Here is a 24714-nt window from a genome sequence, read left to right as displayed (position 1 = left end):
AAACCCCCAAACAGCTAGGAGATGGGCCAATTCAGAAACTGACTCAGGCTCGCCCCCTCTCACACGGCCTTGCATCCCAGCTCTCGAACTGCCTTCACCTTGGCCAAGGCTGGCATCCTTTGTGGCACATAGGAGAGAAAGGATGTCAAGGGGAATTGACTTTGGATCAGAGATATAAACAGTGTCTGATCACCTGTAAGGCTCAGGGTTGGTGAATCCCAAACCAGGGTACCCAGATTATCCTGGTGTGGGAAGGTCAAGGCCACAGTCTACCTGGTGAGAGCCTCTGATGGAGAAGCCAAATGGCAAATTTAGAAGCTGTCCCTTGTCTCGTTAAACTGAGACATTGCTGCTATCTGTGATGCTTTATTTACCAACAATACAGTTTACATTGAGAGCAATAGCTTGTTTGCCATTCAATGGATGCTTTACAGCAGGAATTAAGGGTGATTCGTGACTAGGTGTGGGTCTGGAATTTCTCAGTTACATCCCCAGCTTTAGAGGCCTCTTTCCATTCTGGGTCTAAATCTGGAGGCTCCCAGGTGAAAGCCTTTGGTCCTTCTGCTCCAGACAGCTCCAGCTGGCAACAAGGCCCCGGAGAGGCCGTCACTGTTTGCATGCCAGGCGTGCCATTTGCTTGGCTCTCCCTTGCACAAGTTTCTGGACAAAGGAGACTTCTAACACAAAACCCACCCCTTGCAGCACAAGTTTCTAAAAGGCAACTCTAGTCACTAAAAAAGTGCAAATGCAGACTCCTGTGTAAATCGGATTTGCCATGCTAGGCCAAGCTTATTTTATTACATACATTCTGCATTCTAAGAACTAATAACTTCATATTGTAAACATTAAGCATACAGAGTTAAAGTTCAAGGCCACATGAGATCATTGATTGTCCCTTTTGTCGTGTATCTTTGGCTGGCCGAGATCAACTCGTAGTGTATAAATGCATAAGTTATATAATTATTATATAAAAAGGAAAAAAAACAAAAACAAAAAACCATTGACTTGTCTACTTCATTCTGACAAACGCACAGCGTTCGCGACTCAAAAGGAAACCTGGAGCCCGCCTCGCCCCGACGCCTAGGTGATTTCGGATCGCAGTAGCCCAGAAGGCTAGCTCTTCCCTGACCCTGTGGAGAGCAGGGCCCTCACCTATGGATGAGGTCCTGAATGTTTCTTTTAAATATCAGACAATTCCAGTTACAATGTTTCTTTTGATAAACAAACAAACAGAGAGATGCATAATGTTGTTTCTGAATTCTACAACTTGGCCTGCCTCCAGGACGCTGTCTCCTTCCTCGTTAACACTGGATTTGGTACAACACTGACCGTACGAACCTCAAGTCTCCATGACTCAATTCTCTGCAGAACCGACACCGTCCTAAGTCCAGTCTTTACTGCTCGAGACGTTTCTTTCCCAGTCCTTGCCTCCTCTTCTGCTTCCTCCTCTCCCGCCTCGTCTGTCTACACCCACACGCTTGCCCTCCAGACACGTGCTCAGTCCCTCCCTTCGGCTCAGAGTTCCTATCATAAAGGAGTTGGAAGCTTTGGGTTGTCTTCACAGTTGGAGAGAGCAGACTGCTCTCCATCAAATGGAATGAATCTGATTTCGCCCAAAACTGCAAGTGCTGATGAGTTCCCTATCAATGTCTATTGATGGGCCACAGTCTCTTTTCTTTTCTTTTTTTTTTCTGTGTTGATATGTTTCTCTTTTTCAATACAGGTAGTTTTTTTTTTTCCTTCAAATGACATTAGAAATGGCATGTTAGGTCCAGACTGTGTTATCTCTATTGCTTGAGTTTAATCCCAGTTTAATGCATGAGCAGGATCCCAAAGGCTACTCTAAGGTTTATACACTTCTTCAGAACATTTTCTTTGGCACTTTGTCCTTATGACTTCATGCTTCTACTTACAATGCCTTTTACAAGGTTGGTCCACAGACGATCTGTCCACGTACATTACATTTGTAGCATCCTCTTTATCTCTGTAGTAATATTTTAGTAATTCCCTCCCACTGAGAGTCTCTGGATCTCTTCCCCCGCTTCCTCCCCCTCAGCCCCAGTCAAGCTTTTGCATTCCTCTTGAGGCACTTCTGATTCATGGTCTCCGATAGAGCTTGTGGCAATTGGTTGGTGGTTGCATGTTGCTGGGAAAGGCCTCTCTCGGGTCTTTAGTAGTAAGTGCCCAGATGCGAAGGCATATGACTGGCTGGGAGCCTAGTGTTAGGGTAGAGCCCTCCTGTTGGTGAATTCCAGTATGGGTTTGGGGCAGCAAAAAAACTGGATGAGGTCACGGGGAGGGCTGGAGGGTGGGGGGCCACAAAGTTCATCTTCTGCGGGTGGGTGTGATAGGAGCCCATGTAAGGGAGGTCCGAGGGGTACTTGTACAGGGAGGACTCTGGAGGGTGGGGCTGCAGAGCCTGGGCGATCCCGTGGAAGTCAAACTTGTAGGCGTAGCGCTTCCCGTGGACTTTGGTCATGATGTTTTTATCGTAGTAGTAACGGAGGGCCCGGCTGAGTTTATCATAGTTCATATTGGGTTTGCTTTTCCGTTCTCCCCAGCGCCGGGCCACCTCATCTGGATCTGTCATCTTGAACTCCCCGTTGGTGCCTTCCCAGGTGATGCAGTTGGAGTTCGAGCTGTCGGACAGGAGCTCCAGGAGAAACTGCCACAGCTGGATCTGCCCGCTGCCTGATGAGGTGGGAAAAGCAAAGAAAACCCCAGTGAGAACAGGATCTGAGCTAAAGGGGTTCTTTCTTCAACGACAGAAGAGGGGGGCTGTGGCGTCCCACCCAGACTTCCTTTACCAGGCTCTGCGCCCATCCCTCAGCGGCTGGGATACTGGCTACTCTTGTCCCCCAGCTCCCCCTGCTTGTCTCCAGAGAACTGCCCTTGGCTGAACAGGAGCTGCTTCATCCACCCCCAGGTAGCCCACAGCCTGATGGACTGACACAGGGTAGCAGAGGCCGGCCCCCTTGCCTCGAAGAGGGACCAATTCTGTGATGCTGGTCATGCCCCAGGCTCTGCATGGGATCAGACAAAAGCAGGGTTCCAGCTAAGGTCACAAGCTTCCTTCACCTTCCCCTGTCCGATCCTGCGTTCTCACTCCCTCTCTCCTGAGAAATACCCTTAATTAATCACTTGCACAAGTATCCTTAGCCCGAGCTCTGTGTCTAAGGAACCTGACCTAAGATGATGATCCTTGGTGACTACCAGGCTGATCTACAGATCCAAGTTCTTCCTGGAATGTAAAGAGTTCCTACAGGTCAGAGTTCAGGTTTGTTCCATCCATTTCTGACTTCCTTAGAACAGCCAAGTCAACTTCGTGTTTTGGGGGTGGAAGGGCTTACTTTTCCTCTTTTGTGAGGCAGAAAGTGCTGTTATGGGGCTGGCAATAATGACTTAATACCATTTATATTGGCTAGGTCAAGTAAAATAATAAAAGTCAGATTTAGGAAATGAACTTCAAAAAGTTTATGGAAAAAAATCGAGAATGGAAGTAAACACCGTTATTTCTAACATAACATTTGGCTGGCATGCAGAAAGCCATTCTGTCAAAACTTTTCCTAGAACAGAATTAACCCACTCAAAATGAGGAAGTTTAGAAAAAAGTTGGCTCTGTTTCAAACCAGATCACCCATTTCCAGTATTTAGGCAAATGCATCTTAACGGAAATCCATGTGTTGTCCCTGCGTTGCAATGCCAATTGTGTTAAGCAGAGTTTCCAAAAGAAAAAACTGTAACAATGAGTGATTGCAAGCCCTCTTGGGGCTTCCAACAGAGTCAATGAGACCTCATTTGACTGGGTGGACACAGAACTCTCTTGATCCCATTGGAGACCTATAGATGTGGCTTTTAGGTTTTATCAAATTCAGAGAAAAATCCAGGCACACCATTCTAGAATCTATGCTACAATACTTTAAGACGATTGATGGCTCCCTAAAAGAGAGAAACATGCAAATATCAACAGTCATACCAGGAGTACCAGAAGAAGTATCAGGAGAGGTGAAGTACCAGGAATATCTGGTCCTGAGTACCAGGAGAAGCTAAGATGCTTTAAGCAGATTTTAGAAGCTTTGAAAATGGATACATGAGGCAGGTCTTTCCTCCCAAACTCCCAAGCACTGCCTTGGGCTTATTACCAAAAAGATTATCTTGTATTATACTATCAATAAATATCAGTAGATATGATAAAATCATTAAAGGAACTGTTGACTATTCAGGGAATTGATGAAATGTAAAACTCAATTATAAATGTGTTTTCTCTAAATCCTCTCCACTAGCTCCCTATATAAATTGTCCAACTCATAAATCTTTGTTTCCACATTGGCTACATGGAAATGGATATGTTTGTGAATTTATCCATACAATAGCATCATGAGAAAGGTCAGCCTTTTCTGAATTTGTTCTGGAAAATTAGCATTTTCAGTCTAGCAACACATTTGAAATGTATTAACAGCTTGTAGTTCCTCGCAATGGAAGGCTTTGCTTTTTCGGGACCACATATTCAAACTGTTCTCAATCAAGTTTTCTTGCCCCCAACATTTCATTAATATGCATTTAAAAAATACAAAGAATAGTTTGAGAAAACCATATGGTTTTAGTAACCAAAGGATTACTACTTGAAAAAAAATTCCATATATGACCTGGGAATAGGGAAAAACACAGATTTTTGATTTAACAGTGTAACATATGTTTCAAAATAAACACATAGAGTTGTTTGAAAATAAATATTCACTGTCAACCTCCTCCCATACAGAGAACAATCCCACAGATTTTGTATAAATACACAGATCTTCCTCAACAGTCAAACTTATACTTGGTTATCTATTCAAACCTTGGCATTGCCTCTTGGGAATTTGTCCCTCACCCACTTCCTTTATAAACATGTATAGGAGAGAACCAGTGTACAAAAGTGTTTTCCCATCTCTCCTGTTTCTGAAGAACTAGTAGGTCAGGGAACTAAATTCATGGCTAGAAACGCAAAGTTCAAAGGACGGATGAGGAATTTCTCCCTAGACGGTTTTACCCATCAGCCCTTGTACACAAGGTTCGGGCCTCTGAGCATTTCAAGAGTCTATGAAATAAGACACCTGTAAGCAAAACTCATCAGCTTCCGAACCTGAGAACAAAACCATAAATGCAAATCAATTAATGTTTAAGTAGATGTTATAAAATGTAACATTATGTCAAGCTCGTTACTTGTTAAATTTAATATAACAAAATATACTGCGTTCACAGTCTACAGCAGATTTTCTCGCTGTTCGAGAATCCTCAAGGGGGCACAATGTTTGCTGAGAAGTTATAGTCAGTGGTAAATTAAACGAATTACTTGTGGCCATGAGTTTCGAAAGCAATTTATTAAATTCTTCGTTTACTGTCGAAACAATAACACTTACTGTGCACTGAAGGTGCATCTTAGAATATAGAATAGGGATTCCAGAACACGAATGCCTAAGATTTGGAAGCCTAAGAGTGGCTTGGGTATTCCACTGGCCAAACCAACAAGTAAAAGGAGAAGCTCTTATAAGACCGGACCTTGCACCCAAACAGCCTCCCCACCTGCACCTCAAGAATTACCTTCTTCGGAAAAACTCTTCGTATCTATTTTCTCTCTCTATCCTGATAACCTCCTTTAGAACATCAGTAAGGAAGGAGTAGCTACTTTTGTCCTAGTTTTGTCCAAGGTAATTAACTAAAAAGGCAGGATGGGGAGGTGGGGGGGACCCAAAGATGTCGGCTGTCCACCTACAGGAGAGTCCAGTGGGGTGAAGAGGCATGGGGCGTGGCTTCAAAGAAGACAGAAGGCAATCCTTTAATTCTGGGGAAGAAAGTGGTCTCTGAATGCAATTAAAAGAAAAGAAGAGGGCTTCCCTGGTGGCACAGTGGTTGAGAGTCCACCTGTCAATGCAGGGGACACGAGTTCGTGCCCTGGTCTGGGAAGATCCCACATGCCGCGGAGCGGCTGGGCCCGTGAGCCATGGCTGCTGAGCCTGCATGTCCGGAGCCTGTGCTCCACAACGGGAGAGGCCACAACAGTGAGAGGCCCACGTACCGCAAAAAAAAAAAAGAAAAGAAAAGAAAAGAAGAGAAACATACTAGTGAAGAGGTACAGACTGAGCCAAAAAGGGCAAAACATCTCAACGGTTTATAAACCACAGAGAAAAGCACAGCTGGGGGTGAGTCAGCAGCTGTGGGTCAAGTAGGAGGGGTGTCCCCAAGCAGGGCACTCAGCAGCCAGCTGATGGAGGAACACAGCAGTAAATAAAGCAGAGAGGGTCTTTAAAGCAGCAAGCACCACAGTGGCAATCACTTGGGCTACTTTCTACAGTAGCTGGAGGTGCTGCAGAAAAACCCATGTGCACAGCCTGGACCCCCCAGCGCATCGGGATCAAGGCAGCAGGCATGTGTCTCAGACGGAAGGCTTTGTCTGTGGCTCAGACAGGGCTTGTTGCGGGGGTGGGAGGGGCAGGGCAGTATGGTGGCCGGAAGCACCCGTTTGGAGTTGGCACTGTTGCAGCTGAATCCTGGTTCTGCTCACCTGGCTCTCTGTGCCTCAGTGTCCTCGTCTGCAAAATGCAGGTGGTGGTAATACCATCAAGATGGTGGTACTATCCTGTAGGGTCACTATGAGGGTGAATTCAGTACATGAGTGCTCTTATCATGATTTGTTTGAGCTGGAAACCAGGGCTTAAAGAAAGGTACATCCCTTGGCTAGAGCCAGGAGATGCCAAAGGAAGACAGCCACCTTCCACCCCAAAACCCCATGCTGGCCGGGCAAAAGCTGGGAATGGTGGTATTCTCAGGGCTGGCCAGCATCACTAAACGCTGACTGGTACCCAAGCATCATTCTGAACATTTTCCATGTGTTTATTTAATTCCCCTCCCCCCAGAATCATGTGATAGGCCATTGTAGGGATGAGGAATTAGATCCCAAAGAGGTAGTGACTTATCTTGCCCAAGGTCAGCAAGGGTTGGAACGCAGATTCTAGGCCTTGGTGCTGAATCACTGCACAAAAACACCACTCTTGGGCCTGGTTTCTGCACACACCTCTGCAGTCTCCTCCAGTGCTTCCCTGGGCCTGGAGCTTGGTGGGCTCCCAGTAGAAGACTGGACACTTCCACCTCCTAACCAATGGCAAAACATCCCTAAAGCTGGTCTCTGGTTCTGCATGAAGCAGGTTACACTTTCATGCCCACCACTAGAGACTATCCAGTGAGCACCGAGGGAGCTACTGAACTCTTGCTCCCAAGAACGCTCTTTCATGGAAAGGCAATTTCTGTTCATCACAGAAGCCACATTAAATGGTCAACCGTTCTGATGGGATATAAAGGAGCTATGTCGCTAATATCTGATCCAGGACATAATAATGCAGGGACACACTCTTCTCAGCAGAAGAAATACAGTCCAAAGTGAACCTCAAATGCATATTTTGGATGGAGATGTTGCGATGCTGTTATCATCTTGTGCATTCATACTATATGATGTCATCTTTCCATTTAAAATGGTTTAAAAAACATTTGCATTGTGAAAAGAGGAGAGGCAGAAGTTTAAAGTGGTGAAGGATTTATTTCTCAGAGACTGGGAAACTAGAATCAAACAGGAAGAAGCATTCTCATCAATAGAATGATAAGACATTCTGGTTTTAGGGGGAAAGGCCACATGAAAGCAACTGACACACAGCCTAATTATAGATGGAGAGAAGGCCTAATTCATGATAAACTAAGTAAAAGAAATCTTTTTTTTTTTTTTTTTTTTTTTTTTGGCGGTACGTGGGCCTCTCACTGCTGTGGCCTCTCCCATTGCGGAGCACAGGCTCCGGACGCGCAGGCTCAGCGGCCATGGCTCACGGGCCCAGCTGCTCCGCAGCATGTGGGATCTTCCCGGACCAGGGCACAAACCCGTGTCCCCTGCATCGGCAGGCGGACTCCCAACCACTGCACCACCAGGGAAGCCCAGAAATCTTTATCTTTGAGTCAAAAGTTGAATGTTGCCACTTTCCCCAGGCCCAATGGGCACAGTCTCAGTGAGATAAAGCGCAGTCTTTGCTTATGATGCCAGTGCTGCGGACCTCTTAGGGACCAAGGCATTTTCCCAGGCCAGTGATGGGTCTGCAGTCTCCTCCCTGCTCGGTCCCAGGTCCCTCTACACCCCGTGGGCAACCCCAGGCTGCTGGGCACAGCGTGAATAGACACTAAGCCCTCTGCTTAGGGGCCGGCGACTCTCTCTGGCCCCAAGCCACCAACCAAGCCACACCTTTGAGCTGCAACAACATGGGCACAGACTCATATTTCACTTCACCAATCTGTGCGGGTGAAAGGGTCGGTTTGGTTTTGTTTGGTGCAGCTTGCCATGTTCCTCCTCTTCCTCCCTGACCTCAGCCTCATCCCAAGCATTGAAACAGTTGTTAAACGGAGTGGAAATCCTTTCTTTCTATTCTCTTGGTCCTCATTCTCCAAGACCTCCCTCTTCCAGGCTCACGCAGTGGCAGTGGAGAGCCAGAAAATAACAATAAAAGCAGACTTCGGAGACAGAGAGTCAAGGTTCAAACCTGGCCTCCCTTCTTACAGGCTGTGTGACCCAGGAGGAGTTACCTAATTTGTCTGGACCTCTGATTCCTTTTCCATAGGACGGAGATAATGACCTCCCAGGGCTGTTCTGAGACAGGCATTTGCCCAGGAGTGATATGGGGGAGGGGTGGGGGGAAAGCTATTGAATTGTTCTTTCACATTATTGTATTAACTTTCCCAGCGTGTTCCAGCTTCCGTCCTGTTCCCCTTTCTAATCTATCCTGAACATTGCTGCCAGCTCAGTCTTCCTGAAGCCTGACTAATAATAAGCATCTCAAAACATAGTAATCATTTTTATGTGAATGGCTATAAAGGCAGTTGCAAATAGAAAGCTGAGCGTAGGCAGGAGGACGGACCAAGACCCTGGAGACGTGGCCATCGGGTAGATGCTGGGGTGAACCTGTGTCCATTTCTACACTGGAATGGAAGCTCCTTGAGGGTCAAGGATGGTATCTTGTTACTCCTTGCATTCGTTTATTCAACCAATAATTATTTAGCACCCGGTTTAGACCCAAGGAGTAGGGCAATAAACAAAATAGACCTTTCTCACTTCTAAGCTGCTTAAAAAATATTTGCTGAATTAGTTAACATTAATCAAAATTTAATGTCAAAGATGTGGATGCCAAATAATGAGGATATTTTATGTTTTCAGAAGTATAGATTCCCTGTGGGGATGTACACTGATTGAACCAAAATTTTCCCATTTCTAACCCCATTTTGGCCTCAATGTTTAGAAAATCTACATTCCAGCTTGTATTTGCAATACTCCTATGACATCTTGGCATCTGAATTTGCTGTTGAGAATATGCAGCATATGCTGTGAATTTCTGAAGTGGATGCCAGCACAGCTGGTTCTGATCTGAATACAAACAAATCAAACAATTTGGTTGGCACTGAAGCGTGATGACAGGTGACAATCCTTGGCAAGGGATAGGTTACAAATGGGCCAATGAAGAATCTGTACTTTCTCCTGGCATCTGAGTTCAGAAATAGACCATTCATTGAAGATGATCCTAAATTTGAAGTCTTGTGGTTGTCATTATGGTTCTTTTTTTTTTAAGATATTATTTTATCCGCTAGTGTGATGGGTTGAATTGTGGCCCTCCCCCCAAATTCATATGTTGCATTTGCCCAGTACCTCAGAATGTGACGCTACTTGGAAATAGGGTCTTTAGAGAAGTAATCAAGTTAAAGTAATATCATTTGAGTGGGCTCTAATCCAATATGACTGGTGTCCTTAGAAAAAGGGAAATTTGGACACAGAGACACATATAGAGGTAAAGAGATACAGGCAGAAGATGGCCAGCGATAAGCCAAGGAGAGAGGTCTGGAATAGATCCTTCTTTCAAGGCCCACAGAGGGAAATAACCCTGACCACTTGATTTTGGACTTCTGTCCTCTAGAACTGTAGGAGACAATAAATGTCGATGTCTAAACCCCCAGTCTGTGGTACCTTGTTAGAGCAGCCCTAGGAAACAGATACAGTTTGGATTAGGTAATGACGCTCTTTGCTGAAGCTAAATCTTAATGTATAACCTGACCCATTTTTTTCCACTTAGGTAAATAGCCCAGGGAGACCTACAACTTCAATTTGTTCAGTGGAAGGGATTTCTTGTCTACACAAGTTCAGTTTCAAAATAGCTACTGGCCAAAAGATAACTTTGTAAGAGCAAAATCATCAGCAGTATCTTACCTGGATTTGCAAGGCGGCTACTTGTGGGTCCAAGAATCTGATAAGGATCTATAGCAAAAAGAAAAGAAGTCAGATCCCAAAGACATAGTTGTGAGCAGGTAGGATGTAGCTCCAGGAATAATGCTGACCCGCTGGTGTTTCCAGATTTCAGAGTTGAAAATGTCCCCCACGCCAAAGTCCCCCAGCACCACTTCCTGTATTAGAAAAGATGTCACATGGGTCTGAATGATGTTTCTCAGTAAAGGTCTCCTAGCTGGTGGCCGAGCTCAGATTTGGCCCAGGGTTCCCAACACCTAGCCCAGCGCCCTCTCCATCCCAGGATTTAAACAGGGCAGATGTATTCTGCCCAGGGCCGTGTGGGCCGTGCTGCTCAGCACACTGGCAGCAGCACCCTTCCACTGTGTTTCCTCACTGGACTTGGCACACACGCTGATGTTGCTGTATGTGACCTGGAAGGTGAAAATCAAAGAACTGCTAGGCCGCAAAGAAGCTGCCTGTGTACACGCAGCATGTTTTTTTCCATATTTATTGCATGGGTTTTGGAAATGTTTTAGCAAAATCACAAGTCATTCCCAGTGGAGTAGACTGATAATTTAGTCCCTGTTTCACATATGGAGCAGTCCTAACGAAGACAAAGGAACATTAGTTTAACTTAGAAAGTGACACATTTTAGAAAGATGCTGCTAAACCTGTTTCTTCTTTTATGGCCACCAGGATGCTCTGTGAAACATACCTAGCTGAGGACGCTGGTCTTCAGTTTTGGGCACTGTGGAAGGAGATGGCTGAGCAGCTGAAAATCCAACAAAACACAGAGACAATTAGTTATAACTTGTATTTGGCTACTAGACTTCGAGGCTGTTGTATCATCATTCCATCATTGACCTTAGTTATTAACCTAATAGCCTTACTCTTATAGTAAGAAACATGGTAAGAAAAAAATTTCCTTTCTAATGAAACCAAATGTAAATGTGGTAACAAAACGAGGGCACTTTATTTTAAAAATTTATTTTTACCCCACTTTTTGCAAAACTAAAAAAAATCTGAGATGGTTTACAAAACAGATTAAAATGAATCAACTCTAAAATAAAAAGATAAAGGGAAACCACCAGGAAAATATAAAGTAAGGAATACTATAAACATGGCCAAGATTAGGAAATCACCCAGTATTTAATCTGTACTCAAGCATCCTATGAGACATGCATTTGTCCAGAAATGCATTATATCATTCATTACATCATTCATTTCTTTTTGTTATAGAGATATATTACATCATTCATTTCTTCTTGTTATAGAAATAGGTATAATGCCAATAGAGAAAGAATCATTGCATTTAAAGATCAGTTGCGCTTTGTTGCCAAAGGGACAAATGTATGTTGAAAAAGCATAGTTTGGCTACAGAAATTATCATTTACTGCATCAAGAGTTATCCACTGCCTTGTGATGTGAGGATTCAAGGCAGTGGGAACCAACACTGTACCTTTCGACTGGGGGGTGGGGTGGCCGTGACTGGTCCAGGCTGATCTCCTGGGTGGTTCGTAAGGTAAATCTGTAAAGATAAATAAATTGACTAAAAGATCAATAATGTAACTTGATGAGAGCTATTTTGTGTGCTTTTTTTTTTGTCTTGTGTTTATTAGAATAAATATTGTGCAAGAAAACCCAGTAATCCAAAGTAATATTCAACCTGGATTCCACGAGATTTGGGTTTTATTTACAAATGATAAGTTTGTATCTTTTATTGATCTAACAGTTCCACCCATTAATCTGAAAACTCCCATGGATGGATTCTCTAGGAGCTGGCTGACTCTTCTAAGGTAATTTCCTGCAATCCTAGGTCAAGACCATATCAAAAGTTTCTTACAATCTAATCTGTCCTGCTTCCAGCTGGACTTGACATAAGTCCATCACCCCTTTATTATCTTCATGACCTGTCTGAAACACAGCCTACAACGCTGATGAATCAACCGATTCCTACCTGAGGTCTGACACTAAATCCACCCAATGACATTCACGTTCCTTCCTTTTCTTCTTCCTTGGAAATGAGCACTGCCTTCTCTTATTTGCCAGCTGCCTCTCTCAGCCACCCCTCATTTTCCCTCATCCACTTATATTAAATCAGTCTTAAGAGTCTAGTTACTTTTCTTTTTTTAATTAATTTTTATTGGAGTATGGTTGCTTTACAATGTTGTGTTAGCCTCCACTGCACAAGAGAAGGAATCATCCATACACATACAGATAATCCCTCCCTTTTGGACTTCCCTCCCATTTAGCTGGGTGTAGTTATTTTTCTACGCACATGTCTACTCTTTCTCCTTCTCTAAATGAATTTAGAATTTCTCTAAAATGAACTGTAAGACTGAAATAGTACTGCCCCCGCAAAACACTGGCAATGGCCGTAGAGCTGAAGTATATGCCAATGATTTTTTTTTGTATTTATAATGTATTGCTACTTGTCCCATAAAACTTCATCACACTTTGCATATGCAAATTCATATGCAAATTTAATAATTACACTTCTGCATCCTCAGTGCAAGTTCTATGAATGATTATGACTCTATGTCATTTCAAGTTTCCTTTAAAAATATTTTCCAGAAATGTTATTATGCATGCTCTTACTAACCGTGCCTACTTAAAGCTGGGGAATGGGGTGGCCAGCTACACGGAACTTTACTACAGAACCATTTCAAAACTATGACTTCTTGGATGGACGGGTCTCAGTCCAATGCCATGTGTCATTCTGGGCCAGCTGAAAGCCATAGCCAGGTACTTCAGCAGGTGTTCTGCTGCCAGTCACCTGGAGATGGCTATAAAATCTCACTTGGAGAGATTTTAAACTTTGTTTAAAATTGGCAGTTTGGTGGGTCAATCTTGAACAAGCTTGTTGACTGTGTTGCAGAAGACATGTCTCTTCCTAGTTTCATATCCCAGAGAGAATAGCAATGAAATGCAACGTGAAATCCAATGCAGAATTGCCTTAATTTATTTGGTCTGTTTGGCTACAAGCATCTCGACTAGTGTGGTCTGTGAAATCCTACCCTCCAGAGTTTTGGTTGAGTTCGATAATTTTTCTTTTGAAACTCTGCTATTGCTCACCACTCCCTCTCCACTGGCATTTCTGTATTTTTGGACTGTAAGCATTTCCCACCCAGTTCCTCAGATTCTCACTTTTCTGGTGTTGAGGTTACACGTGGGAATTAAATCTGCAGTTGCTATCAATTTACAACTAAATTTCAACTTAAGTCGCTGGGAGCATTTGCACACAGATTCTCATCTAGTTGCATTTTGTCTAGAAAATGGTTAGGCAGAGTTTCAATTTGAGAATTGTCTCAGAAAGAAAAATCTACTAGCAGGGCAACTGTAACAGCATCTCCCCAACTTTAGGAGCAGACAGCCATATCAACATGGGGCTTCTGTCTACCAAATGAAAAAGCAAGAGAATCCAGAATTATGTTCTAGGTCCTTGTTTCTCCACAGACCAGCAGTATCGGCAATGTCTGGGAGCTCGTTAGAAATGCAGAACCTCACTCTAGATCTATTGAATCAGAATCTGCATTTTACCAGATTTTGGTAAAAAAAAGAAATAGAGCTATCACATGATCCTGCAATCACACTCCTGGGCATATATCTGAAGAAAACCATAATTAGAAAAGATGCAGGCACCCCACTGTTCATTGCAGCACTGTTTACAATAGCCAAGACATGGAAGCAACCTAAATGTCCATCAACAGAGGAATGGATAAAGAAGATGTGGTACATATACACAATGGAATATTACTCAGACATAAAAAAGAATGAAATAATGCCATTTGCAGCAACATGGCTGGACCTAGAGATGATCATACTAAGTGAAGAAAGGCAGACAGAGAAAGACAAATATCATATGATATCACTTATATGTGGAATCTAAAAAAAACCGATACAAATGAGCTTATATACAAAACAGAAAACAAAAAAAAGATACAAATGAGCTTATATACAAAACAGAAAACAAAAAAAAGATACAAATGAGCTTATATATAAAACAGACACAGAAAACAAACTTATGGTTACTAAAGGGGGGGGAGGGATAAATTAGGAGTTTGGGATTAACATATACTCACTACTATAAATAAAATAGATAACCAACAAGGACCTACTGTATAGCACGGGGAACTATACTCAATATTTTGTAATAACCTAAGAGAAGAGAATCTGAAAAAGAAAAAATATATATACATATATATATACACAGTTTTATATGTATATATAAAACGGAATCATTTTGCTGTACATCTGAAACTAACATGATATTGTAAAACAACTATACTTCAATTAAAAAAAGAATCTGTATTTTAACAAGGTCCCATTTGACTTGGGTGTACACTGAAGTTTGAGAAAGCCTGTTGTAGACAATTTCCACTATTCTTTTCTAAAAATCTGTGTTCCTACAGATAAGGATTTCAGAAATGCTATCTGAGTGTGTTAATACAAATAAATGTGAAGAAGAGTTCTAGATTGAATGCTCTTACCTGAAATATTAGAAATGGAATTAATAGCAAGTGTCAGTAGTTAGTCTGCTACTACTTTAAACATAAAGAGATTGCCCATGAAATGTGACTGGAAGAAATTAAACACCAAACTATTAATAGGAAAATATTTTGAAACTCTTAATTCATAAAGTCCTTCTCAGAGTGTGTAACCGTGTCTCATCCTCCCTTGAAAATCAGTCCGGACCTAAACAACTCCAAGTCTGATTTTTTGCCAAGAACTGGAGATGTTTATATGAACAATGATTAATGTGTTCATGAACATATTGCCATGGGAGATAAGTGGGCTTTTGTTTGTGTTCATGAAATTCTGCTCCAGTGTTCTCTTATCAGCTACTGATCACATGCCATGGGCACCAAGCCCCCCTCCTGCGGGATGTGACATTGGGGAATGTTGAACTAAGCCTTGCTGAGATGGTAGACAATCATCTCAGTGACCTTGTCAGCAGCTACAACACCTCAAAGCAGAGTCAGTTTTGAGCAGTTCTGCTTTCTGGCTCCTTCAAAAATTATTACTCTGTGTACATTTGCTATTTGCCCCTTATGGAGAGTAGATCATAAGACTTCTAGTAAGAACACAGTATACATTTCATTTTTGGTGGTCATTTCAATCCACTCTCCATTTCTCTTCAACTTTAATCTTCAAGGTCATTAACTCATACACTTGGCAGAAGGTCCTGTGTCAGGGACGGCTGCTTTCTGGCATGGGTTCTGCTATTTTTTTTTTCCATAACAGACTGTGTTTTAAAACTGAACTTTATAAAAGCCATTTCATAGGCAGCTGAGGGTCACCAAAGAAGGATGCTATATGCCATGATCTAGACCAAAAACCATGAAAACTACAAATAGGGAGTTTGACTGGTGTTGGCTTCCTCCACCCCAGCACCTTTGTTTATTTCCTGGGAGTCAAGATCAGTTTCTGATTCTGAATGAGACTCCTTCCCCCAACCACTCCCTTCCCTGGACATCAATGATGTAAGCAAGCATCCTTGCGGCCCCTCCTGCAGGATTACACTCTCCCTTCATCAAGATTCCTGAAGAACAGCCCACTAGCCCTCTTGACATCCACCCACCACTTAATGTTTTTAAAGGACCAGAACTTGGATCATGGGAGAGCTCATCCTCATTCTGGGAATCCATGCCACATTTACAAAGTAACTCTGGAGGTCCCTGGTTGCACTGGATGTGAAAGGTTGAATTTTGCCAGTTCTCAATGAACTTAGATGCTAATGGCAAAGACAAAGACCGAGAGCTATTGACCTAAACCAATCTATAAACCCCTATTTAATGCAAGGAACTTTCAGGGTCAAGCCTACTAACATGACTAAATCACTCTCTCCTGTTTTCCTCTAGCTCTCCCTAGGGTCTTCTCAACTCCTCTGTCAAGGACATGGAGATTTGGGGGCATTTTGCCTTCCCTTTTCAACTAGGTGTACAGATGTACAGATCTGTGGTTAGAGCATAGTTAGGGCAAAGCCAAGAATGCATCTTCAGCCATTTGCTGTGATACAGGCTTTACTTAACTGTGGAGACAGTGCATTGGCTGCATCATCTTGCTATGACTGGAGATGCTGAATGGCACTGAGCTGCAAACTCCAAGGGAGGAATCATTTCAGATTATGAGAAACCCTTGAGGAGCACCAGCTGAAAAGGCCACACTTGCAGACCCAAGTCTCCAGTCTCCTTCGATAAAATCCTCAACGCGTGTCATGGTGCGTGGATTACCATGGTGATGGAGGAGGGGAGGGTGGGGTTACAGATCGTCCTGGGCACACACCAGAGCTTTCACATACACTGCTCCTAGGATGCCAGGCAGGGTTCACATCATGAGGTCAAAAACCAGCTTGCAAGTTTCTCTGAGTCAGACCTGTCTCTGTTTATGCCACTTGAGGCCTCAAGGGGCCAATGGCCCCCAAAAAGCATGTGTTCAGCAAAGAAGGAGGGTGTTTACAGGGGAGATGGGGAAAGGGCTTCTGGTCATAATAACTGACTACCCAAGAAACACATGCGACGCCATGAAATTCGATCATTTAAAAAAGAACATAAATGGATCTGCCTATGTGCTAGTACTTTCTAAGAGGAGAGGAGAGACTCACCTAAATGCTAATTCAATAAAGGGATCATGAAAGAGGGTGCATTTTGAATCAGGAAAATTTGGATAAAATTAACAGGAACAAGCACAGGCAGAGAGGGGATGAGGCGTGAACAAAAGGGTATATTGTCCATCATGTGTTATCCTGTAAGGTCACTGAACAGTCCCAGACAACTGTTGGCGGGGGGGACTGAAACGACCCAGTAATTGGACAGGGCAGGCAGTAAGGGGACTCTAGAATAAATGAACTTTTTGGGAAGCTGGGCCATGACAAGAAGAAAAGGTAGACGGGGGTGGTTACTTGAGGAGGAAGGAAAGGAAGGAAGTGGGGAGGGAACACTGGGACGTTGGACTCAGCAGGATGACACAGGTGGGAGGAAGGAGTCCTCTGTCTCCGTGGATGTGGATTAGAGCAATGGATGGACACAGCAAACCAAGAGTGCAGGGGAACGGGAACTCGGGTCTCTGTCCCCAGGGACCCAAGGACCTCTCCCAAGGAAAGTCAGCAACCAGCTCTTCCAAAAGCAGTCAGATACCCACCAACCAAAGGGACACGGTCAGATTCCCAGTGACCCCCTCCCCCAATGATGTGCAAGACCCATCCCCCCTGACCCATCACAAACTTCTCCAACTGCACCGTTCTAAGCTTTCACACTCACAAGACCATTCCTGCAAGGTTGATCACTGGTCCACCGAAGGTATACAAACAAATCTATTCTCCAAGTTCGAATCCCTCAGTCTGGCTGACAGCAAACCATTCTCTGGCTCATTCACTCTGATTTTCAATTCTTTGTAGCTCAGACACTAATATTTGTATCTCCTTTCAGAATCACAGCAGCAATCACCAAAACACGTATTTTGGTACAAATCAAGTCTCTTCCAAGTCACACTCGAATGACAGACCCAAGAAAAGAGAATTATCAGGGCTTTGCTAGGCGAATTAGTGTTTGCCACCCTTGTCTCCCCCTGGGCTGAAGCACAGAGGGGGTGTCCCAGCCACAGTCCTCCCGGCCCTTCTCCCCTCTGACACCTGGATGCACCATATCTTCCAAATCCACCATATCCTCAAACAGGGAGCAAAGGAGCTCCAGGACCCATTGTTCCGTCTATGAAGCAATAGGCAGCCGGCTGGCTGCTCCGACCATCATGTTGAACGAACTCATGCAGCCACACAGCCCTGACACCAGCTCACAGTCCCTGGCTTTTGCAACTCAGAGGCATCCATGAAATTGCTTCAGACAAACAAATAAGCAACCCATGGCCAAATGTTTCACAGATAGCTTTGACTTTTGTGAGTATGTATGGAAACTTCTTTAAAACACTCACAAAATCATTGTGATGTTCCTACACGTCCCACGTCCTCCCAAGGGACCAATTACTGACGGTAAACTCAGGAATGTCTTAGAGCTAGCATGACACATGTATTTTCATTGTCCTTTCATTGTCCTTTCTCAGTACACACGGCGGGTTTCTTTAGGGTCAGTCTAGTTCACTCCAGACCCTGGGTCTTGTCCACGATCAAATGGCCTGGGTCAGAGGTAACTAAGCACTATCACCAAGCCTTTCCACTATGCTTCCCAGGAGGAACGGTGGCAGACTTTATGAGGTTAGAGGACAGAAAATCGCCAGCCTGAAGTCGCAGTACCAGGGCTGTGTCGGGGTGAGAAAAACTCCGAGAAGCATCTTCACCCGGGCTATTTAGCTCACTGGCCCCCCTGTCTTTTTCACTGGGAAGAAACAGCAGCGCCAAGCTTAGTGCCTGGGACCAGTTCCAACTAGGACTTGGGCAGCCTGGACACATGACAGATGTCCAAGAGCAACAGCTTGGGTCTAAGAAGACATGACTTAGATCCACGCGTGAAGAGGGAAAAGCCGTCCCACAGCCCTACTCACGATTCCTCAGCTGTGAGGCTGGCATGTGTCATCCAGCTCATGGGGTTGTACATCCCAGCGAGGGGACAGGTGTTTGAGCCATGCTTGCCCAGTGTCACCCCCTCCTTCTCCACCTGGCAACACCTAATCCTCCTCTGGCATATGGTCCTTCCTCTGCAACGCTTCCTTCCCCCTTACAAGGAGGGATGAATTCCTTTCCCTTCCTGTTCCCACAGCTTCTGTTAAGAGGTGTTGCCTCTACTACAAAATCAGTGCTTTAGGTGAAACATCCATATCTGTCTCTCCAGCTCTAGGTACCTAGCCCGTAAGGTTAAATGTATATGTGTGTGAGTCTGTTTCTGGCTCTAGGTGGCTTTACATCTAGAAACATCTAGAGCTTTAGGCTGTGTGCCTGTGGGCTTGTTCTCTGCTGCAGTCCCGTGGCTGGCACTCAGGAGGCTGCACGGGCAACTGTGGAATGAACAGGCCAGCTTTCTGAAGGCAGAAAGCTTTCTAAAGTCTGGTTCATCTTTAGATTCCCAGAATCTAACATCGTGCTTGGCACTAATAGACACCTGATAAATAGTGATTCTTTTCATGAATGACGTGTAAATTAATAACCTAATTAAATCATCGGGAAAGACATAAAGTAAGACTCAGGTGTAAATATGATTACATGCTTCTGCTCTGAAAGACTGGCTCTCGTGACAGCTGGGAACCAGCCACTAGTGTTAGGGGAATGCCTCCTGCTCTGTGCTGTGCCTTGAGGACGGATAGATTACACTTATGTCCTTCTGTAAACTCGAAACCGGATGGATTCCTTATCGCCAGGCATCCAGGATGCCTTCTTGGCCCATCTGTCTTTGACAGCAGCTAGTGAAGGGTCTGACCTGCTTATAATCCCGCAGTTCAGGGACTGTTCGCGTGATCTCTGGATGGAACGGTCTGATTCTAGGCGCCAGATCCACAGAGGCAGAATAAGACTGTTTAGAGGTCCGATCCAAGATCAGCTGTCTTTGTGTCTCGTGACGTAGGTCACGGATCTCACAGGACATCCTGGGATGTCTCTCAATAAAGAGATTACACAGGGGTGTTTTCGTACCTGGCCTAGTTGTAATTCTTTGCGTAGCTTCAGGATATACTGAAGTATTTGGGAAAATAAAAGCTGCACCCCCTGCAGACAAAAGGAAAGACAAAACATGTGAAGGTCTTTTGCTGTGGTTGTTGATCTGATCTCAGCAACAGCACCTAATCTACTTTGCCCCGTGACAACCAAGGGAGGTGGCCTACTAGAACCTGCCACACCAGATTTCGGGAGAAGGGACTAGCACACAGGTCGGAAACAGATGCTGAAGGTGGAAGAGATGTGACTCTCTCTGTGCCCCACTTGGCATAAGGCGTCTTGTGTTTTGATTTTACAGCTTCCTCCTGAAGCCCATCTGTCAGGCTGCCCATCCCCCTGCAAGCTCATTTTATTAAACAATTCTATGGTGGATGTTTTAATTTTCAAATTGTGTAAAACCCATAAAACGTTTTACAGAGCCCTTGGAAAGTAGCACCAAAGAATGATAAATATTTTGCCAAAGAATATATGGATCTTTTTAAAAATTAATCCGTATCTCTGTTCAGATGCACATCTTCCCTTTCTCTCAATCAATTCTCAAATTGTTAGTGGAAATAATTCTCTTTTCACAGGTCAGTCCGTTTGGAATTTGTTGTCCTGCTTTGCAATTGCTTCTATGTTTAGCAATAGCAAAAATAATGAAGTCAGAGCTTTCCTGACACTTTCATCCTCTGCTAAAAATTTTTTAAATGACTAAGAAATTATCAGAAAGTGTGTGTATCTCCAAGGCATTTCCTAAGGGAGGGGAATTACTTTGTCTAAGGTGCTTGCTATTTCTGGCCACAAGGTCATTAATAGGCTGATTGTGTAACCTACATTGAAAAAGTGTATTATTGACTCAAAGCCATTTTTTTTTTTTTTTTTTTTTTTTTTGCGGTACGCGGGCCTCTCACTGTTGTGGCCTCTCCCATTGCGGAGCACAGGCTCCGGACGCGCAGGCTCAGCGGCCATGGCTCACGGGCCCAGCCGCTCCACGGCATGTGGGATCTTCCCGGACCGGGGCACGAACCCGCGTCCCCTGCATCGGCAGGCGGACTCTCAACCACTGCGCCACCAGGGAAGCCCCTCAAAGCCATTTCTTTTTAAATTTCAGATTAAAAGCACAACACTCCGGCTACTGGAAATCAAGTAGCAAATCCCTTTGTAATACTCAAGCCTGGACTCACTCACATCATACATTTAAAAACAACATGGCAAGTGCTTGGAAAATAGCTGTATTCCTATGTGACGGCTGATCATGAATTGGCTGGCAGGCCTATGAGGGGTTACTTAAGTCTTTCCAACACTAGATGGTTTTCTCCCTAGCCTGGTGGTGGCAGAGGGTCCCTGCAGGCTGATAACAGTGGGGTGAGCAGCCTGCGGCCATGCTTCTGTAAGTGTCTCCATCACCAGGGAGGAAATGGGTGTGACCAGGACCACATTCATCCACAGAAAGCCCAGCCTCTACTCTCAGCCTTTACTAGGAGGGGAGGGAGGAGGGTTAGCCAGGAAAAAGCATCACGTTAAACTCTATCAGGCTCAGGCAAAAAAATAAAATAAAATAGATAAATAAATAAAATGTAGAATCAATGGTTAGACACAGAAGAGCAGGTATTTAGTTAGTCACTAATTTCAAATCTTCCAAAGTCTTAACACAGTTTCCCTCACAGCAAAAGATCCCCAAAAGTAACCGACATTCCCTCCTACTGCCTTTTGCAAATGTACAAAGACTGTGCAAGAAGATTCAAGTCAAGTTGAATGGCCTAAAACTTTACCGAAAAGGGAAAAGTAAAACTCCTGCTTGTCCTAGTAAACATTCCTTTAGAATAAAAATTTTTAAAGGAAAAAAAAGAAAAAAGGAGCATGCTAAGGGCCCCTTTATATGGAACATGCTTTTAGTTTCTACAGTCAGCACAGGGCGTATCTGAGGACTAATAGCAGCAAACTGTAATCCAGCAAATGTGAGCTAAGGCTACGGCTGAAGGCTAATTCTGCACATCTCCTGGTTGAAAGAAATCCTTTGGCTGGCAAGGGAAGCGGGGGAGTGTTCAGAGACCAAAGAGTGCCTCCTGCCTTGAGGCTGTGGTACCGCCAACACAGAGCCTCAACCTACCAAGGACCCCTCAACCATCCACCTCTGACTTCTGCTTTCCTGACGCACTGACTGTCCCACGTTCTACCTGGAAAGCATGCAACCTGTTAACAAAACCCTACACTTGTCCTGGGGGAAGGGGCGGGGCCAGCATTACCTGTGTTTCTAGCATGCATTAACCGTGGAGAGTTTTGTAAGGCTTTATCAACATCATCTGAAGTCAAATGTGGAAGAGGTGCTACAAAACAAAACAAAAAGCAACATCCAAATGAAAAAAGAGAGAGAGAATTACCTTCCTTGAAAAAAAAAAAAAAAGAAGAAAAAGAAGGAAAACATTCACCCCACTCCCCACCCTGTTATCATGGGCTGCTTGGAAATCTCTCCATGGCCCTGCTACTGGTTAGCATGTTAAAACCTAGATGGGGATCCATATTGAGTTCAGGGAAGAAGTGGTTGGGATGCCAAGCAAAGCATTTACACCAAAGAGTTCACACCACCCACTGTTGCACTATCTCCTTCTGATCATGCTTGACATTTGAAATATTAAAGCATGCAGCAGACTCTGTGGATTCATGCCTCTCATTGCCAAGACGCCATTCCCATTGTGACAGGCTAAGCCACATCTCAAGATACCAAGTGAAAATGTTCCTCATTGTGTGTTCCAGTGGGATACCAAGGGCAGCTTGGTTTGGCTTGAGGGAAGATCAACTCCACAATTCCCATCAAGTAGGAGCCTTTCCGTAATGTTTCTATTTCTATTTGGGCATCATGGAGGTGAAATAATGTGTGACCCGATAAAGCTCTGTTTCCCTTTGGCATGTGATCTTCTTGGTTGGGGGACCCTGGAGGAGGCAGCTGAATGCTAGTTGACTTTGCCACTTCTGGTAAACGTGCTGACTACTTCTCACTACGCAATCACCTAAGTCATCACTTATAAGCGTTCTCTCAGATACTAATGGGAATCGGGTGAGGGCAGCAAGATGCTGTCGGCAACTGGGCTGAACCCTCGCATCTTACGTGAACAAGGACCTCTCCCCAGTGCTCTGTGTGGGAGCGGGGACCGCCTTACTCTCTCTGAGGTAGTGGAGATGCGATAGAAGGATGTCAGCGTTGTAGCTCGGGGTGAGCCTCTGGAAGTCGTCTTTGGTCATCTTGCACAGCTCCTTCCCGTCAATATTCTGGAACAATAAGATGTCGACGTCCGGAAGGCCATATTCTTTCACTGCCCACTCCAGCCACTGCCGGACATGGTCCGTGCTCCATAGCATAGGATCTGAAAGGGGATGGAAGCGTACTTGGTCAACGCCTGAAGACAAATTTCTGGGGCAGAGCCATATCCCAGGTGGGATCTCCCACCAGCCAGAGCTTTCCAGAGCATCCCCTCCCACTCTTCCAGAAGCACAGCCTCAACAGGCTCAGGGACCAGTCCGAGGAGAATGTCTGAGGAAGACCAACTGACTCACAGTCAGAGACCACTGTCTTTAAAGTGAATTGTTCTGGAAGTTTAGGATTATTCACACCACCTGCCCTTTTGTTGCTCATATAATCTAAAGTTTCCTGTAGGGATGGGATTTTCTTTTTATTAGTTTCTTTTCATTTTTATTTATTCATTTATTCATATAAAAATATGTGTATGTGTGTATATATATATGAATCACTTTGCAGTATACCTGAAACTAACACAACATTGTAAATCAACTATACTTCAATTTTAAAAAAAATGGGAAAAAATGAATACAAATAAATGAAAACTTTTTTCCTCAGAAAACTACTGCTATCTTTATATGAAATAAGAGCAACACATATCAGGAAGATGTTAATTACAGATTACCAAAAAAAAAAAAATTTCCATACGGTATTTGTCTGAAATACTGAAAAATACTGACCACAGAATTGGAGGTGATGTGTCGGTCAACCAGAACCCTAGCACTTCCCAGGAGTTAGTGTTTCTAAGAGAGAGCCGTCAGTGACACGCTTTTCCTGCAGAGAACTTGGTTTTGCAACTAACTCACACCTGCAGGGGGCAAGCTGGCTGGGGGGCTTTCACATTCCACAGCTGGGGCACAAACGCCCCACAGGATGCAGGCAGTGTCATCACGCTCTGCTGCTACATATGGGAGGGGACCCCTGTATGACCAGGAGAGCGAGTCTCTGGGGGAAAAGGAGCAGGTGATCCCCAACGGAAACACAAGTTGGGACCACCTCAGACACAAACAGCCTGGGTGGAGGGGTGCCCAGGGCGCCTCGCCAGCAGACGGGGCTCCTCCCTGGGGTCCCTGAGCACAGAGAGACACCTGGGCAAAGGACCAGGAGCCCAGAGTCCTGATCCCAGGGTCTCTCGACACTGCAGCCTCCAGAGGCTGCTTCTCCTGTGTCTGTTTCCAGTGTGAAATGAAAACCTTGGTCTGGGTCCTCTGGACAGGCTTGTAGAGGGCAGGCGTGCCACGATACTCAGATCATCGTGAGTGAAAATATCTGCTGTGGGAATACATCACCCTTTGGAATTGCTTTTTAGCTAATAGTTTTAGAAGCTTGTCTGGTCTTACTAATGTTTCAGGCTGCTCAAGAATGGACATGCGACGTGCTGTTGGGATACATTTTCGGTTTCCAGAGTCAGTGGAAGTAACAGTGAGAAAGAGCCAGACAGTCACGGTCACCAGAATTCTCCTCCCTTTCTCCCTCCCTCCCATCCTTCCTTCTTTCCTTCCTTTTTCTTTCTTACCCTCTTTCTGCCTCCACCTCCCTCCCTTCTTTTGTTCATACCCT

At 44.4% G+C, this 24714-nt stretch overlaps 1 protein-coding gene across 8 annotated transcripts in view; it reads right to left on the bottom strand.

The window, feature by feature from the left end:
- Window positions 1-760: 760 nt before the first annotated feature.
- The window catches only part of ERG (ETS transcription factor ERG), a 281996-nt gene continuing 258042 nt past the window's right edge, over window positions 761-24714 (bottom strand). For 6 of the 8 annotated variants that reach the window (XM_081234462.1, XM_081234461.1, XM_081234464.1 and 3 more), the window contains 7 exons: window positions 23018-23221; window positions 22106-22186; window positions 19857-19928; window positions 11742-11810; window positions 10998-11054; window positions 10265-10312; window positions 761-2691 (listed from right to left, as the gene is read on the bottom strand). In XM_081234462.1, the coding sequence (XP_081090588.1) occupies window positions 2171-2691; window positions 10265-10312; window positions 10998-11054; window positions 11742-11810; window positions 19857-19928; window positions 22106-22186; window positions 23018-23221 (1052 nt within the window). In that variant the 3' untranslated portion in view covers window positions 761-2170. The remainder of the gene's footprint in view (window positions 2692-10264; window positions 10313-10997; window positions 11055-11741; window positions 11811-19856; window positions 19929-22105; window positions 22187-23017; window positions 23222-24714) is intronic. The other 2 variants (XM_081234466.1, XM_081234468.1) reach the window with 2 other exon arrangements.

The sequence above is a fragment of the Mesoplodon bidens genome (assembly GCF_964165515.1).
Source record: "Mesoplodon bidens genome assembly, chromosome: 5".
Lineage (NCBI taxonomy): Eukaryota > Metazoa > Chordata > Mammalia > Artiodactyla > Ziphiidae > Mesoplodon > Mesoplodon bidens.
The sequence above is the reverse complement of the archived record's forward strand: the minus strand, read 5'-3'. Positions and strand labels throughout refer to the sequence as shown.